At 51.5% G+C, this 14,335-nt stretch overlaps 1 protein-coding gene across 2 annotated transcripts; it reads left to right on the forward strand.

Annotated features, from left to right (window-relative positions):
* The first annotated feature begins 5,162 nt into the window (after positions 1–5,162).
* Positions 5,163–14,034, forward strand: ASB10 (ankyrin repeat and SOCS box containing 10). 2 transcript variants are annotated; one of them, XM_068673037.1, is made up of 5 exons: positions 5,163–5,608; positions 10,465–10,732; positions 11,284–11,788; positions 13,090–13,203; positions 13,425–14,034. In XM_068673037.1, exons 1-5 carry the CDS (start codon positions 5,293–5,295, stop codon positions 13,608–13,610), a joined length of 1,389 nt encoding a protein of 462 aa, XP_068529138.1. In that variant the 5' UTR covers positions 5,163–5,292; the 3' UTR covers positions 13,611–14,034. The 2 variants fall into 2 exon arrangements, with proteins under 2 accessions (XP_068529138.1, XP_068529137.1); XM_068673036.1 differs by lacking the exon at positions 5,163–5,608 and adding an exon at positions 6,215–9,254.
* The last annotated feature ends 301 nt before the right edge of the window (positions 14,035–14,335 follow it).

Below are 14,335 nucleotides of genomic sequence, written 5' to 3' on the forward strand. Positions count from 1 at the left end.
AGCTCTTATTACTGTAGTGCAGCACTGTCACATTGCACATTCCTGGCCCCATGTCCACCTGCTTTGATCTTACTAAACTGAACATGCCCATGGGCCAAAAGCAGCTTCTTTTTTGCTTTGGTGCACTTCTCAAATCCTCCAAAAGAACACTATAGCTTGATAAACTGAACCGAGCAAAGTGTTCAGAAAAATATCAGTAATTCCTGTGTGGTCTGCTTTCCTTTTGCATAAGAGCAATGACTTATTAGTCTGTGCTCTTTTCTCTCATAGGGTGGAGGACCATGGGGCACATCTTACTGGTCTGTGATGAGTGGGGCAGGTCTGGAGGGAGGGAGCTTTTTGGGCAATGGAGGCTAGCACCAGTGTGCAGACCTGTGTGCATTTCTATTCCCATGTTGTTGTGTCCCTTGGCAGCAGTGCTGCCAGGTGGCTGCTCTGGTGCATCATTAGATGCTGTTCCAAATAGCATAGGCAGGAATGGTTCAGCACTCAGAGGAAAACAAGCTGGTGATGGATAGCTCTGGTGATGCCAAAGCTATTAAAGGATGAACCTCTGAAGTGCAGCCAGGGTACCAGCACAGCAAGGGACAGTGACTCTCTTCCTCTCTATGCTCAGCTGCAGGAGATGGAGAGTGGGGTCAGTGCTGGCCTATGTCCCTTCCCTATTCTGGTTTGGTCTGAGATGGTGTTTTCTCCGAATAATGTCAAGTCCCTAACTCATGGCAGCCCAGAATCCCTGCCTGGAGAATGGGAAATGAATGATGATCAAAGGCTAGACAGACACTCCCCCATGAACACACACATTGCTGTCTGAGGCTTTGTTATTCCTGATATTGCCAACACTGTAAAGGGACTAAGGATCCATGGCATTCTTAGAGCTGTTCTCCATCTATGCTCTCCCCAGCAAGGATTGTTGCAAATAGTTTGTTTCCTTGTTTGTTGTCTCTCTTCATACTCTGTTCACTCTGGAGTCCTGGATGTAGCCAACAATAATGTTGCTTCCTTCATCTCCTCTGCCAAGGACTGTGGAGTGGGGGTGGGAGAGTTATTCCCAAGTCAATTTTGTTAGAAAGTCAGTCTTCTTTGATATCTGTAATTTCTAGGGCCAGATAACAATGTGGGTCAGAAAGCATGCCTGTTCTAATGGCCTGTTCTTGCCCTGCATTGCCTCCTGCCAAACATGCAGGAAGACTGAAAGACCTGCTGCCTGCTAAGGCCCTGATACTTGCATATGGAGCTGCAGCCAGGGGCTGCTCAGAGCCCCGGTAGCAGGCTCACCGTGCCCCCGGTGCTGAGAAGCTTGGGGCAGAGCAGAGAGCTTCGCTGTGACCTGAGGACAGAAATGGAAGGAGAGTGAAAAATGTATTCCCATGTACTCAGTAGGCTTCAGAGAGTTACCTAGTGGTATCCTATATGGTCTCGGGGTGGGAGGAAGAGGAGGCTTCCATGTGGCCCCATGAAGGGTGTGGGGCTGGAGAAGGGGGTGACATGGGCAGAGTGGCCCCATGAGGAATGGCTGCTGCAGGCCACACGCCGTTTTCCCATTAGCGAGTGTTTAGTTCAGCGTTTTAAATAATTGTGTCCTCGGAATGATATTTAAAATCCATTTGGGAGGCAATGAGGCGGGAAAGTGCCTATGCCATTGTGATGACGCTGCGCAGGCCGTGCCACACATGCATATTACAAACTCGTTACAGGCTCGTTTACACGCACGCTGCTCGCTCCCCACACAACCTCTTTCTGATGCTCCTAATGTTTCTTCCCCACCATGGCTGCTTCTGCTTGGCACAAGGGAGAAATTTACTTGATAAGGCAGGCCTGGTGTTATCTGCAGCAAGAGTAGCAAGGGACGTGGGCAGCACAGTGGAGTGCTGGCCTTTGGAACGGGGATGTGTGTGGCCTGCCTGGTGATGGGACTGTCTCCCAGGTGTCCTTCACCTGTGCTCCATGGTCAATACAGAGCTGTGCCTACTCTCCAGCAAGCTCTTGCACTTGTGTTTTTGCAGGACCCTGCAAACCCAAGGATTTCAGCTGCTCTGTTGTGGGTACAGCTGGGGAAAGAATTGCAGCACCCACACTGGGCTGACTACGAAGCTGAGTACCAGCACATGCTATTGTATGTCCATGGGAAGCTGCATGAGTTGGACACAGTAGGCATGAGGGAGCAGATGGAGCAGCAGCTCCAGCAGTGGTTCCCTGAGTGCTGGTGAGTGTCTGAATGGGAGGGTGGCATCACCGCTCTCCTGCTGCCATTCCTCTCTGCTGGATGGGTGCCCTCCCGTTCTCCTCCTGGCCTGTGCAAAACCGAAATACTGCGCTGGACTACAGGGCTCCTGGTACCACTTTGTCCTCCTCCTGTACACAAAGCATCCAAGTAAGGGAGCTCAACTCAACTTTATTCTCCTTGTTTTGTCCTTAATTACTGCCTCTTGTGGGGAAGTTGTGACAGCTGGAGATGTACCAACAGCCAGCGAGTGGTCCCTGCTTCTGGCAGGGGTTGTGTTCTCATGCACTCTCTAGGGAATGCCTTCCCAGTGATGGTGGGCTGCTGACCCCCTGCAAACCTGCAGCCAGAACTTGATCCTCTGAACTACAGTGTCTGAGTACCCGATATTCCAAAATGTCTCACAGGCTCTGTTATACCATACAAGAAATATGCTGTTAAGTTTCTGATTTCAATCTGTTCATCTTGGCCCAAACACAAGGCGTGCTTAATGATGAAACAAATAAATGATTTAGTAAGAGCTAAAACAAATCTCTTGCGATAACAGCAACAGTGTTTAGAAGATAACTGAACACAACTGCAATATGTAGTTTTCAAGCGTGTACATCTTCTTTCCTTGGATGTATGAGGAGACATCCCTGTACATGTCTGTGATCAGCTGTGGGTCGTCAGATTGCACGTGATCCCATTTACTGTGATCCTTTGAGGACCCTTTTCTTCCTCACAGGCAGATACAAAGCGTCTGAGGAAGGACTTGCTAAAGGCCCTGAATTAACTGGAGATGGAGGACTGGGTGCTGCTGATCTCTACATCAGACAGCCCCCGTGGAACTGATATACAAATATACAAAACCAGTGAGGAGGAGTCTACTTTTTTTCCCCACGCAGGCTATGCAACCCGATATGATGCATGTGGTGGGTTCAGTGAACTGGATTTGAAGCTGAAGCCTGTGCCAGTAGCTGGACAACTCCTGCCAGATGACAGTGCTGAGGGAACATATACGGTCCTGATTTCCCTCCTGTCGTGTGTCAGGCAGACTGAGAAGGAGCCTCTTCTGCTGTGGGACCAGGGCAGGTGCCAGAGTCCTGCTAAATATGAAGAACATGCTCTGCTGGGAGGAAGTCAGTGGGTTTTTTTGGGAAGGGGGAGGCTGTGTGTGGTTGTGTTTTGTGGGACTATTTTTTTGTTGTTGTTGTTAGTCGTGGTGGCGAGAAGAAATTCTGTAGCAGTAGCTATTGCAAAGAAACATGCACCTTCTCACCTCAAGGTCTGTGAAACTTCCTGAGTAGAAAAGCACTGCCTGCCTTCTGCCAGTGTGCTTGATGTGATGGTTAGGGACCTGACCTCAGCCCAGCAGCCAGTGTTCCTCAGGACCCCTTTCCTGGATGGCTGCAGACAGCATGAATGGGTGAAAGACTACATTTGGATTTTGTGCCCAAGGCCATGGCTGGGGTAAGCATAACCCCACTGCTTCCAGTTACAGGAGCAGCAGGAGCTGGAAAGACAGGCTGGAAAGGAACTAAGATTTCTCCTTAGTTTGTCCTTTTCCTCATCTCTATAGGAATTCAGCTTTTCCGTTCTCTAAGCGCCCTGAGGCTGGAATACACCTCCTCAGGGGCTCCTGTGCGTTAGGGCTGTTGTTCTGAGTCCCTCATCTTGACAGAGGAGCCTCTCTGTTCTCTGTCATGCTTTCTCCACCCATTCTTGCCACGCTGTCCTCTCACTTTGTTCGAAGACCTGGCAGTGGCTGATCCAAACGCAACAGATGGATTGGAAGGTCAAACCCATTCAGTGCGCAAGGAATTGGCTTGAAGGTCGAACCCAGAGAGTGGTGGTCAGTGGTTCTATGTCCAGGTGGAAGCTGGTGGTGAGTGGTGACCCTCAGCAGGCTCTCTTGAGAACAGTGCTGTTTAATATCTTTATCAACAACATGGACAGTGGGATGCAGTGCACCCTCAGCAAGTTTGCAGATGACACCAAGTTGAGTGGTGCGGTCAGCACAAGAGAAGGAAAGGATGCCATCCAAAGGGACCTGCACAAGCTTGAGAATGGGCCCATGTGAACCCAATGAGGTTCAACAAGTCCAAGTGCAGGGTGCTGCACCTGGTTTGGGGCAATCCCAGATGTGAGTGCAGACTGGGAGAAGAACTCATTGAAAGCAGCGCTGCAGAGAAGGACTTGGGGATTCTGGTGGATGAAATGCTTGATATGAGCCAGCAGTGTGTGCTTGCAGCCCAGAAGGTCAACTGCATCCTGGGCTACATCAACAGAGGAGTGGCCACGAGTGGGGGAAGGTAACTGTCCCCCTCTGCTCTGCCTTTGTGAGCTCCCACTTGGAGTGCTGTGTTCACATCTGGGACCCCCAGATGAAGAACATAGATCTGTTAGAACGGGTCCAGAGGAGGGCCACGAAGATGATCAGAGGGCTAGATCTCCTCTCCTATGAAGAAAAGCTGAGAGAGCTGGGGATGTTCAGCCTAAAGCAGAGAAGACTGCGGGGTGACCTCATTGTGGCTTTTCAGTACTTGAAGGAGGCTTATAAAAAAGATGGAGAGTAGTTTTTTTCTTGGGCAGATAATGATTGAACAAGAGGGAATGGTTTTAAACTAAAAAAGGGAAGATTTAGATTAGAGGTTAGGAGCAAATTCTTCGCTCAGAAGGCGGTGAGGCACTGGAACAGGTTGCCCAGAGAGGTTGCGGATGCCCCATCCCTGGAGGTGTTCAAAACCAGGTTGGATTTTGCCCTGGACAGCCTGATCTAGTAAGAGGTGTCCTTGCCCTTGGCAGGTGTTTTGGAACTGTATGTCTGCTGCCTCTGACTTGTGCCTTGTCTGTGCTGGTGCCTGCATCCAGCAGCTGAAAATAAACTCCTGGACGGCAGGGAGGTGCTGTAGGGGAGCTGCCAAGCAGGACTATTTATACTGGGTGAGTCAGGCCTGTGCCTGAATCCAGCCAGGCGCTGGGGATCTGGAACTTGGGAGCAACCCATAAAAGACACAGCCTTGGACAAGAAGCTCTTGGCTGCAGCTTATTTATTGTGAGGTTTGGGCTTGTCCTGTGCATTCTACATGACGGACTGCACCTTTCCCTTCACCTCTGCTGCACAACGCTCAGTGCAAATGGATGAGGAGCAGCTGGATCAGTGGAAGTACTCTCGACAAGTAAGACCCCAATACCACCACCGTGAGTGCAGCCGGAGCCCAGCTGGCCAGGGTTATCTGAGAAGCCGCTCGGAGCCACTGGAGTGCCGGGACCTGCTCGTCCAGAACGCACTCTTCACTGGGGACCTGGAGAGGGTGCAGAAGTACTTCAGCAGGAACGCAGCTGTTAATCTCATCATTGAAACCAAGGGTGATGAGCTGCGCTGGACTAGTAGGAAATTTGGTGGGTGTGTGGAACTGGGATGTGTCAGCAGTGGTGGGGAATGCTGTGAACAGGGACCAGAGAAAGAGCACAGACACCCGAGAAAACTGTTGAGGGGAATACACAGTGGTGGAGATGGGGTCGTGGAAGAGGGACTTGGGGGAAAAAAAACAGCTTTTGGATGCGGAAGGGGGATTCTAGGACTATGCAACAATATGTAGCTAGCTTTCTAAAGGAGATCAGAGGTATGTCTGCTGGGAAGTGGTGAGAATATGGTCCTTGAAAAGGCTTCAGGAGCAGAAAAACATCAGGACTGTCCTGCTAGAGGTTGCTGGGATAGAAGTGAAGTGTGTGTTATGTGATGAGTGTGCTCGGGTGAGAACACATCAGGTGGCATAAGGATTCTTTCTCTCTTGTGTCTTAAGTTGGGTCTATTACTCTTGTTCATTAGGAACCGGAGCCTGTGACATGCTTTGGGAACAGGTTGTAGCAGTGTCCTTCATGCACAGCTCAGCCTGTACCCTGAGTAATAGGTATAGCTGCGCTTTAGCCTTGTGGGCTTCTGCTTGGGCACCAAGTCACAATTCTGCTCTGGTGCGATCCCTACTCCAAACACTGCCTTTAGGAAGCTGCAGGGGGATTGATGTAGGAGGGTTAACACCACCTTTGCTCCAGAACAGAAGCACTCACACCAAGCTTAGTTTTGCTTTCTTTCACATGTAGAGTTTGCACCCCTCAAGCTGTCAAGCTGTTCTATTCTGTGAGATGGACTGGAGAAGGTGAGCAGAAATCTCATCTATCTCAGAGATGGTAGAAGCAAGTCTGTCCTGAGTGACAGGAGGTAGAAGCTGGTCATCCTTGGTGTTTCCTCCTATCTGTGCACCTCATCGTACCTTGCCCAAATGCATCTTGCAGCTACCACACGTGCTTCTATGCTCTTCAATACCTTTTGCTTACATGCTCATCAGTGTCATCTACAAACTTTTCAATAAGCAACATAACTGTTGTAGGCTCTGTCAAAGTTAGCAGTTTGGAAGTGTGTATGTCCTCGCTGCTGCGTGATAGTAGTGTGTTGCAGGCAGACACACAGAATTTAAGACAGTGTCAAGTGTTGAGGGGCCATAATTACATCACTGTTTTATGCAGAGGGCTGATGGTGAAAGCCCCAGTGCGTCAGAATGGAAGAGCTGTTGATGAAGGTCACTTGCCAGAAGTGTGGGCTCTTTTCAAGTGTCCTGACACAAGGCTATTGAGCACATTGATAAAGCTTGATCATGACTAAATTCTGTGGGAATTCATCGTAGCAAGAGACAAAGAGATAGGGTGGGCTTGCAGATGCAAATGCTGATACTTCTTAGGTGGTGAAGATTATTTGCTGAGTTCCAATATTTTTACATGTGTGTTTTGAATTGTTACAGTCTACTTAGGAAGAAAATACAAAAGTTATTACCCTTGGTGTAATAACTTGGTGAGACCACTTGTCAGAAAACTATTAATTACACATTTTTAACACACACCTGGTGTTGGGCTGACAAACACTTTAACAGCAAGTCAATCTGCTTGTAAAAATTTGTGTCCCAAATAAAACTGGACAGTTCATGTAAAACAACTTCACCCAGAAATTGCTTTTATCACCAAATATTCAAGGTGTGAAAAACCCAAGCAAGCAAGCTTGTTCATCAAGCACAGACCGAAAATATACTGCAAAATGTATCAGACAAGATACCTAAGGCTTTGGTTACACTTTACTCTGATGTATAGGGACAATTTCCTAAAACATACCAAGACAGTGACCTTAAAAATGGATTCTAGTGACCTGGTATTTCTTGAGTCATCCCTAATGATATTTTAAGGAGCCCAGAGGAGCTGTAAATTGTACACTGTTACTGGCATTAACTCATACAGTCTTTTGACTCCCTGGCTGTGCTTTTATGATTGGGAAACCCATTCTCTTGTTGTATACCTGTTTATATCTTTGGGGAAATTGAGGATCCCATGAGGTAAGGAAATCTGCCGAGGGCTTCCCTCTTTTTACCCTCTCATGCACTCCATTATACCTAGACTACTAGCACTGAAGTCTGCACAGAAAAAGGTCTCTTCAGTTTTGCTCAGTGAAAGGATGAGAGGCAACGACCACAAACTGAAGCACAGGATGTTCTGGTTCAGTGTGAGGGGGCACTTCTGTACTGTGAGGGTGACAGAACACTGCAACAGGTTGCCCAGTGAGGTTGTGGAATCTCCTTCTCTGGAGATACTCGAAACCCACCTGGATGCCATACTGTGCAAGGTGCTCTAGGTGATCCTGCCCAGCAGGAGGGTTGGACTAGATGATCTTCAGAGGTCCCTTCCAACCCCAGCCATTCTGTGATTCCCATTACTGAGAAGGGTAAAGTTCCCAATTTTATACTCTTCTCTGGTCTCCAATGTAATTGTTGCTTGGTGGTTTGCTGGGATCAGTTAACGTGTTTTTAGCTCCAAGATCTGAATAATTCTATGACAAAAATTTAAATACAACTGGTCTTCTAAGCAGTTTAGTGTGTTTATTAGAATATGTGGTCTGAAAAAAATATGATGACAAGAACTGTGAGCAAAGTGTGCTGTTCTGTAACCAGCGTAAGGGCAGGATGGGTTTCTGCCACTAAGTGGGGACAGGAAAAATGCTGCTTAGGGTGAAAGGAAAACAGTGAGGGAACTGTCAGAGGATGGACAAAACAAAACAAAACAAAAAACAGTACTAGAACTGTGCAGGAGCTCTCTGCAAGGCTGAATTTCAAGGAAAAGTAGGTAGAAGTCTAAAGAGTAATTACCGTCTATGGTTTCACTTCTCTTGTAATGACCTTCCCACCCTTGCACTATTTCTAACAGTCCTTTGGCTGTAAGCTTTGATCAAGAACTCTCCTGTGACTTGTTTAAAAACCTGTCTAGTGCCATGGCCTTGGGTGGAACCAGCAAATGAGGGTGCAGTGCTGGAGGGAGATGAGGGCTGGGTGGATGGATGCTGCGGGTGCATGGAGGCAGCTGTGTTGTGCTGTTGTGGTCTGGGCAGCAACTGGATGACGATGCAGACTACTCCCTTTCTGTCCTTTCAGTGGTGTTCTGTATCATCCTCTACCCTACAAGCTATGCTGCTGCCCTGCCCTGCCCTGTATGGGGGCTTCTCCTGCACAGCCAGTGGCTGCAGAGCACTGCTGCCTGTCAGGAGTGTCCTGCCCTGCTTCTTGGCCCAGCCACCTGGTCACAAGCTTTCCCAGAATAGAGCGGCTGAGACCTGAGCTGCTTCCAGCCTGGGCCAAGCAGCGATGTGACACGTCCTCACTCCCAGGCAGGCAGCCCTTCGGCACGGAGCACAGGGCACTGGTGTGGCTGTGCCCACAGGCTCAGAGCCTGGCAGTGGAGGTAGCAACAAGGCCAGCCCTGGCTGCTGCTGAGGCTGGGCGCTGCAGCATGGGCAGCCTCACAGGCCGAAGGGATGAGCATCAGGAGCCCATCTGCACGCGGAAAGCAACAGGCCCTGCACAGGCCTATTGGCAGGCCCTGCTGGCTGGGGACCGGGGGACTTTGGCTGAGGTCCTCAGCAGCCCTCAGCACCGGCTGAGTCCCAATGCGGTGTTTGACACCAGCAACCTGGAGGAGTGGAAGGATTATCGCTTCAACTTCCGCCGGCTGAGTATGTGGGGGCAGCGGGGCCTGCTGAGCAGGCGCTCAGAGCCATTTGCTTATGCTACAGGGCGTTACTGCTGCTGGGATTGTGTGTCATGGGTCTTGTTTTGGCTGTGAAGGAGTGGGAATGGGAGTCGGAGTACTGGGATGTAGCTGGGTCCTCCTGTGTGCATGTGTTTGGGAGTGTGAGGTGTGTCCTGCATACCCACCCCTTCTAGCAGCGGCTTATGCAAATTTTGGAGAAACTCAGGGTTTCCTCACCTGATGCAGGACATTCAGGCTCCAGGTTGTGCTCCGTGACCAGACCTGTAGCCTGGCACTGAGTAAGTGCCTGGTCTGTGGGCAGCCTGTGCTGGCTACAGGGGCTTCTGATTCTCACTGTGGGTTGTGCTGAGCAAGGAATTGTCAAGCCTTGTGCTGCGTCCTTGAGGTGGTTCAGTTTGAACCTAGCTCTACAAAAAACACTAGGTGCATACTGCTTCTGCAAAAAAGAGATGAGAGCAAAGCAGTGTCCAGCGATCCTGCAGCCTAGGACCTCCAGCCCAGCCTGGAGAGACAGCAAGAAGCATGATTTAAGGAGCCCTTTTTCTGTAGCAGCTGCAGACTGTTTGCCAGCAGACTGCACCAGTGCAGCCGTGGTTCTAGCTGGGTCAGCATCTTTGCGAGTTGGCAGGTTTCAGACCCTTGTTCTGTTGTAGGCCCTAGATGACCATCTCTGCTGAGGCTTGCGTGCCTGTGCCATACTCAGGGCTCATCTCTGTCTCCTGGGTATGTGGCAGCCTGCTCTGGAATCCTTTTGTTTTACTGCCTGTTTCTTCTATTTGTGGTGCTTTGTGCATGCTGCGTTTCCCAGCCGCCTTGCTTCTTTCAGCCCTGCTTGTGCCCCTGGGCCCTTCATCCACTGCTCTCCTGCCAACAGAAGCCCTTTGCTGCATAAATGAGCTGCAGGTGAAAAGTCCAAGCCCTGGGAAGGGCCTTGGCTCTGAGGCTCCTGCTCCTGAAAGGCCGTGCAGCCTCAGGGACAGACGCCAGCCATCCTGTGCCTTTGACATGCTGGTCCCAAGGCAGGGACCTTGGTGACTAGTGGGAAGAGGCAGGCAGTCCCTTGAGAGGAAACGCCAGATTCTCAAGAGAGGATGTACATTGGGTACCCTGGGCAAAAGGACAGCTCTGGGCCCAGTGCTGGATGTGACTCCCTGACCCCTCTTTCTCTGCAGGACTGTGGTCTCTGAGCTATGAGCAGGAGCTCACCACGCCACTGCACATCACAGCCAGCCGGGGCTACACAGATTGCCTGCGGCTCCTCCTGCTCAGGGGCGCTGCCGTCAACTTTGCACCAGGGGGTAAGACTGCCCTGCATGAGGCTTGCGCAGCAGCCAGTACTGACTGCGTGAGCCTGCTGCTCAGCTTTGGTGCTGACCCCGAGGCTGTCTCTGAGGATGGCTACAAGCCCCTGCATCTCTGCAAGAGCCCAGAATCTATCGAGTGAGTTCTGCTCAGAGGCTGCAAGGGGCCTCCCCTCCTTGAGCCTCATCCTTTGTAGAAGGGGTCACTACTCATCCCTGCAGGTGTGCCGGTGGTTGCAGTGATGGCTGCTGCATGGGGTGGCCTCACTGCATGCTCCTGGACCAGGACCACCTCTGATGTCTGACAGATGATGTCAAGCTCCAGGCCTCAGAGCTGATGCAGCTGAACCTGGTGCTGCCTCCTTGCTACCCATCAGCAGTGCAGAGCTGATGGTTCACACTGCAAAACTTTGGGAATGCATGTGCAGATGGATTTGGGTGCAGACTCTGGGTGTGCTGGCACTTACTAAACACCTGTGGAAAGTTAGGTGGAATTAGGGTGACAGTGTCTCTGCTAACCAGTCATAGTGGCTTAAAACCACTGCTGCAGGGTAGGAGGAGCAGGGATTTGGGGACTCTTGGGAAATGTGAAAGCCATGGGATGGTACAGAGAAGGGGACGTGGGGAGATGGCAGGTAGGATGGGAGCCGGGGAGCAAAGTCTGTCACTGAGTGCTCTTGGCCCACACAGGTGCGTCCAGCAGCTGCTGCAGCATGGTGCCAGTGTGAACAGTCGGACAGAAGAGGAATGTGACACAGCACTGCATGTGGCAGCACGGCACGGCCTAATAGACCACGTCCGCCTGCTGCTGCGCCATGGGGCAGAGCTGGAGGCAAAGAATGAGGAGGGGCAGACGCCACTGAATGCGGCCTGTGCTCAGCCCCACCAGCCCCAGGACATGGAGCGCTACTACAGGGTCTGCCAGCTGCTGGTGGAAAGTGGTGCTAGCATCAACGCTGCAGACAGGGACCGTCAGCACCCACTTCACTTGGCCTGCAAGAATGCCAATGCTCAAGTAGCAGAGTTACTGCTGGCCCGGGGTGCACACGTCAACATCATGAACTACAGTGGGAACACGGCACTGCACAATATCCTGCAAGCAACTGCCTACAAGCTAGATCACCATCCGGAGCTTGTGGTGCAAGCCCTGCTCAACTACGGTGCCATCCGCATCTGGCCTGGCTCCCTCCTCAAGGTGCAGGGCTCACAGCTCTACTGGGCATGTGGTGGGAAGGGAGAGCTATGAGTGTTGGGGCCTCAGGGAGAAGAAGGATGTGCCTGTCACAGCAGTGCTTGTTCTGCTCCATCTTGCTTGCTGTCCTTCCTGACTCTTCCGAAGACAGGGGGAGAGGGAAGGGGTGTTACTGGTAAAGGATTCCCTGAAGTTTTCTCCAAGAGTGTGTTCTTCTGTAGGGCACTCCCACACCTGTCTGCCAAGCTGTATGGGCAGTCCCTATACAGTTTCCATAATCACTTGCCCTAGAAAGTGCCAGCCCCCTTACTCTCAGGTGGTGTTTCTCCTCTCTGGGGCGTACCCTCCAGCTCATGCTGCCTCAGCAAGACATCAGCAAACAAAGGGTTAATTTCTTGTCTTAATTCCTGAGCAGTGCAATAATTACCCAGCCCGGAGATCAGCAGATTGCTCTCCCCTTTGGGAAAATACAGGAAAATCAACAATTAACACTAATTAATCTCCTATTAACGCCAGATAATGAGGATCACTCGTACAGCCGGAATAGACTCTGACAGCTACTGCTGGCCTGGGCCATAGGGAGTGGGAACCAAGACCCGCGGGGGCTCTGCTGGGTGCAGCTATGCATGGGTGGGGTGTGCTCCCAAGACCGTGCTGGTGGCATAAGAGACACCAACACAGCGTGCTCGTTGCACCTATGTTGTGAAAACGTGGGCATGGTACACAACAGAGATTTGTATCACATGAAATATTTGTGGTTTCTCTCTGGGGCTCGGTGTAGTAGCTGATGAGCACAGCACTGGGACTACCAGCGTGCACAGCACAGGCACAGGATGTCTGCAGCCTCGTGCAGAACGGGCACAACACAGCCCTGAGACCCTTGCGTAGCCCTCATGAGAGGCGTGGTGTGTTGTAGCAGGAGCTGCACACAAAATGGGGGGTCTGTCCTTGCCCCAGACAGCTCTTGTTCTGACCAGATGCGAGGTAAGGAGCAGGGAGGCGGTTGCTTGTGAGCTGCTTTTAGTGGTAGGGCAGGTGAAGGGCGCTGCATCCCGGCCCCATGCGTCAGCCCCTGCCCTGAGCAGAGGCTGCAGGGCCGAGCCGTGTGGTTGGGGGGTCACCCTGGCTGCAGGAGCAGTGCTCTGGTGCTTTCCACCATCAGTGGCTTTGATCTCCCAGGGCAGTTTAAAGGAGGGATGCTCATTCTCCAGATTTACCGAGGTTGTTTTGGAGTATGTGCAGCTTTTTAGAAGACAGCAGTGTGTCCTGCAGAGCTGGGTTCATCCTCTGTCTCCCTGGTGCAGGTGCTGCGGTACTGCCACGCCTGCCCGCGTGTCATCGAGGTCCTGATGAACAGCTATGACCATGTGCGCGTCTCCGCAGACTGGGTGGAGGCGGTTCCAGCGGAGGTCGTGCAGGTGAGAGAAGGCACGCTGCTGGCTGGAGGCCATCGTGGGATGTGCTGGGGGAATTAGGACAGGGCCAGGCTAGGCTGAGTGCCTTGCAGGGCAGAGGGCAGTGCTGTTGGGGGTAGGAAGGGTGCACCTGGGTAGCTGAGGCAATAAACTGCCTGGCTCTGCCTCTGCTCCCAGAGTAGGATCTTCAGCTTTGCATCTCATCCTCTCTTCTCTCCCTGTAGAAATACCCACGTTTCTACCAGTCACTTTTCTCGCTGGAGCAAAGACCTCGCTCCTTGCAGCACCTGGCTCGCTGTGCACTCAGAACCTTCCTGGAGGGCCGTTTGCTTCCAGTCCTGTCCCAGCTGCACCTGCCAAGCACCTTGCACCGGTTCCTGCTGCTCGGCTTTGAGGATGTTCTCTACTAAGGGCTGGGGTTGGAGTCCCACTGTCTCTCTGTGCAGATGTTCCACCCCTACCAGCACAGCCTGTGCCTTTCCAGATAACCCCTTCCCTCCTGCCATACTGTGTCAGCCCCCCTCTGCCAAACCTGCTGCTGTCCCCACCAGCCTTGTGCTCTGTCTCCTGCACCCGTTTTGGAGCATTCTGTTCATCCAGCCTAAAGAAGACAAGCTCCGGACTCACTAAGAAAAGCAAGAGATGAGGATTAGGGCATTTTGTGGGACCAGGAGCAAATGTGCTGGATTGATCTCAGTTTTTCTCAGATCTACAAATTCTAACTGAACCAGGAGGCTCTGCTGCCCTGGGCATTTGTTGGGAACTTGTCTTTTGTCAAGTAGTTTACAGTTTGTACACAAGGGAGTTTGGAATAAACCCTAGTCTTTATGCCTACCAGAGTACAACTTCTGCCTTGCCTTGAAGATTGCCTGATAGGGCTTAGCCATGAGACTATCCCTGTGTAGCAGCAGGTGCACTCAGACCTATGCATTCACCTGCTCCTCAAAGGACCAGAAACAAATGTGATGGGTGTAGGACCGAGGCCTCCGAAACAAACACTTCCCATGCAGTTGCAATGTCTGAGGTTGTCCTGCTTAGGGCAGAACAACAGTGCTCGTGCCAGTACTGGGCACTTGGGTTTGGGGTGAGTAGGATGTGCACTCTGAGAGCAGTAGTCCCCTGGGTACAGAGCAGA

Source organism: Anas acuta, chromosome 2 (assembly GCF_963932015.1).
Source record: "Anas acuta chromosome 2, bAnaAcu1.1, whole genome shotgun sequence".
Taxonomy (NCBI): Eukaryota; Metazoa; Chordata; class Aves; order Anseriformes; family Anatidae; genus Anas; species Anas acuta.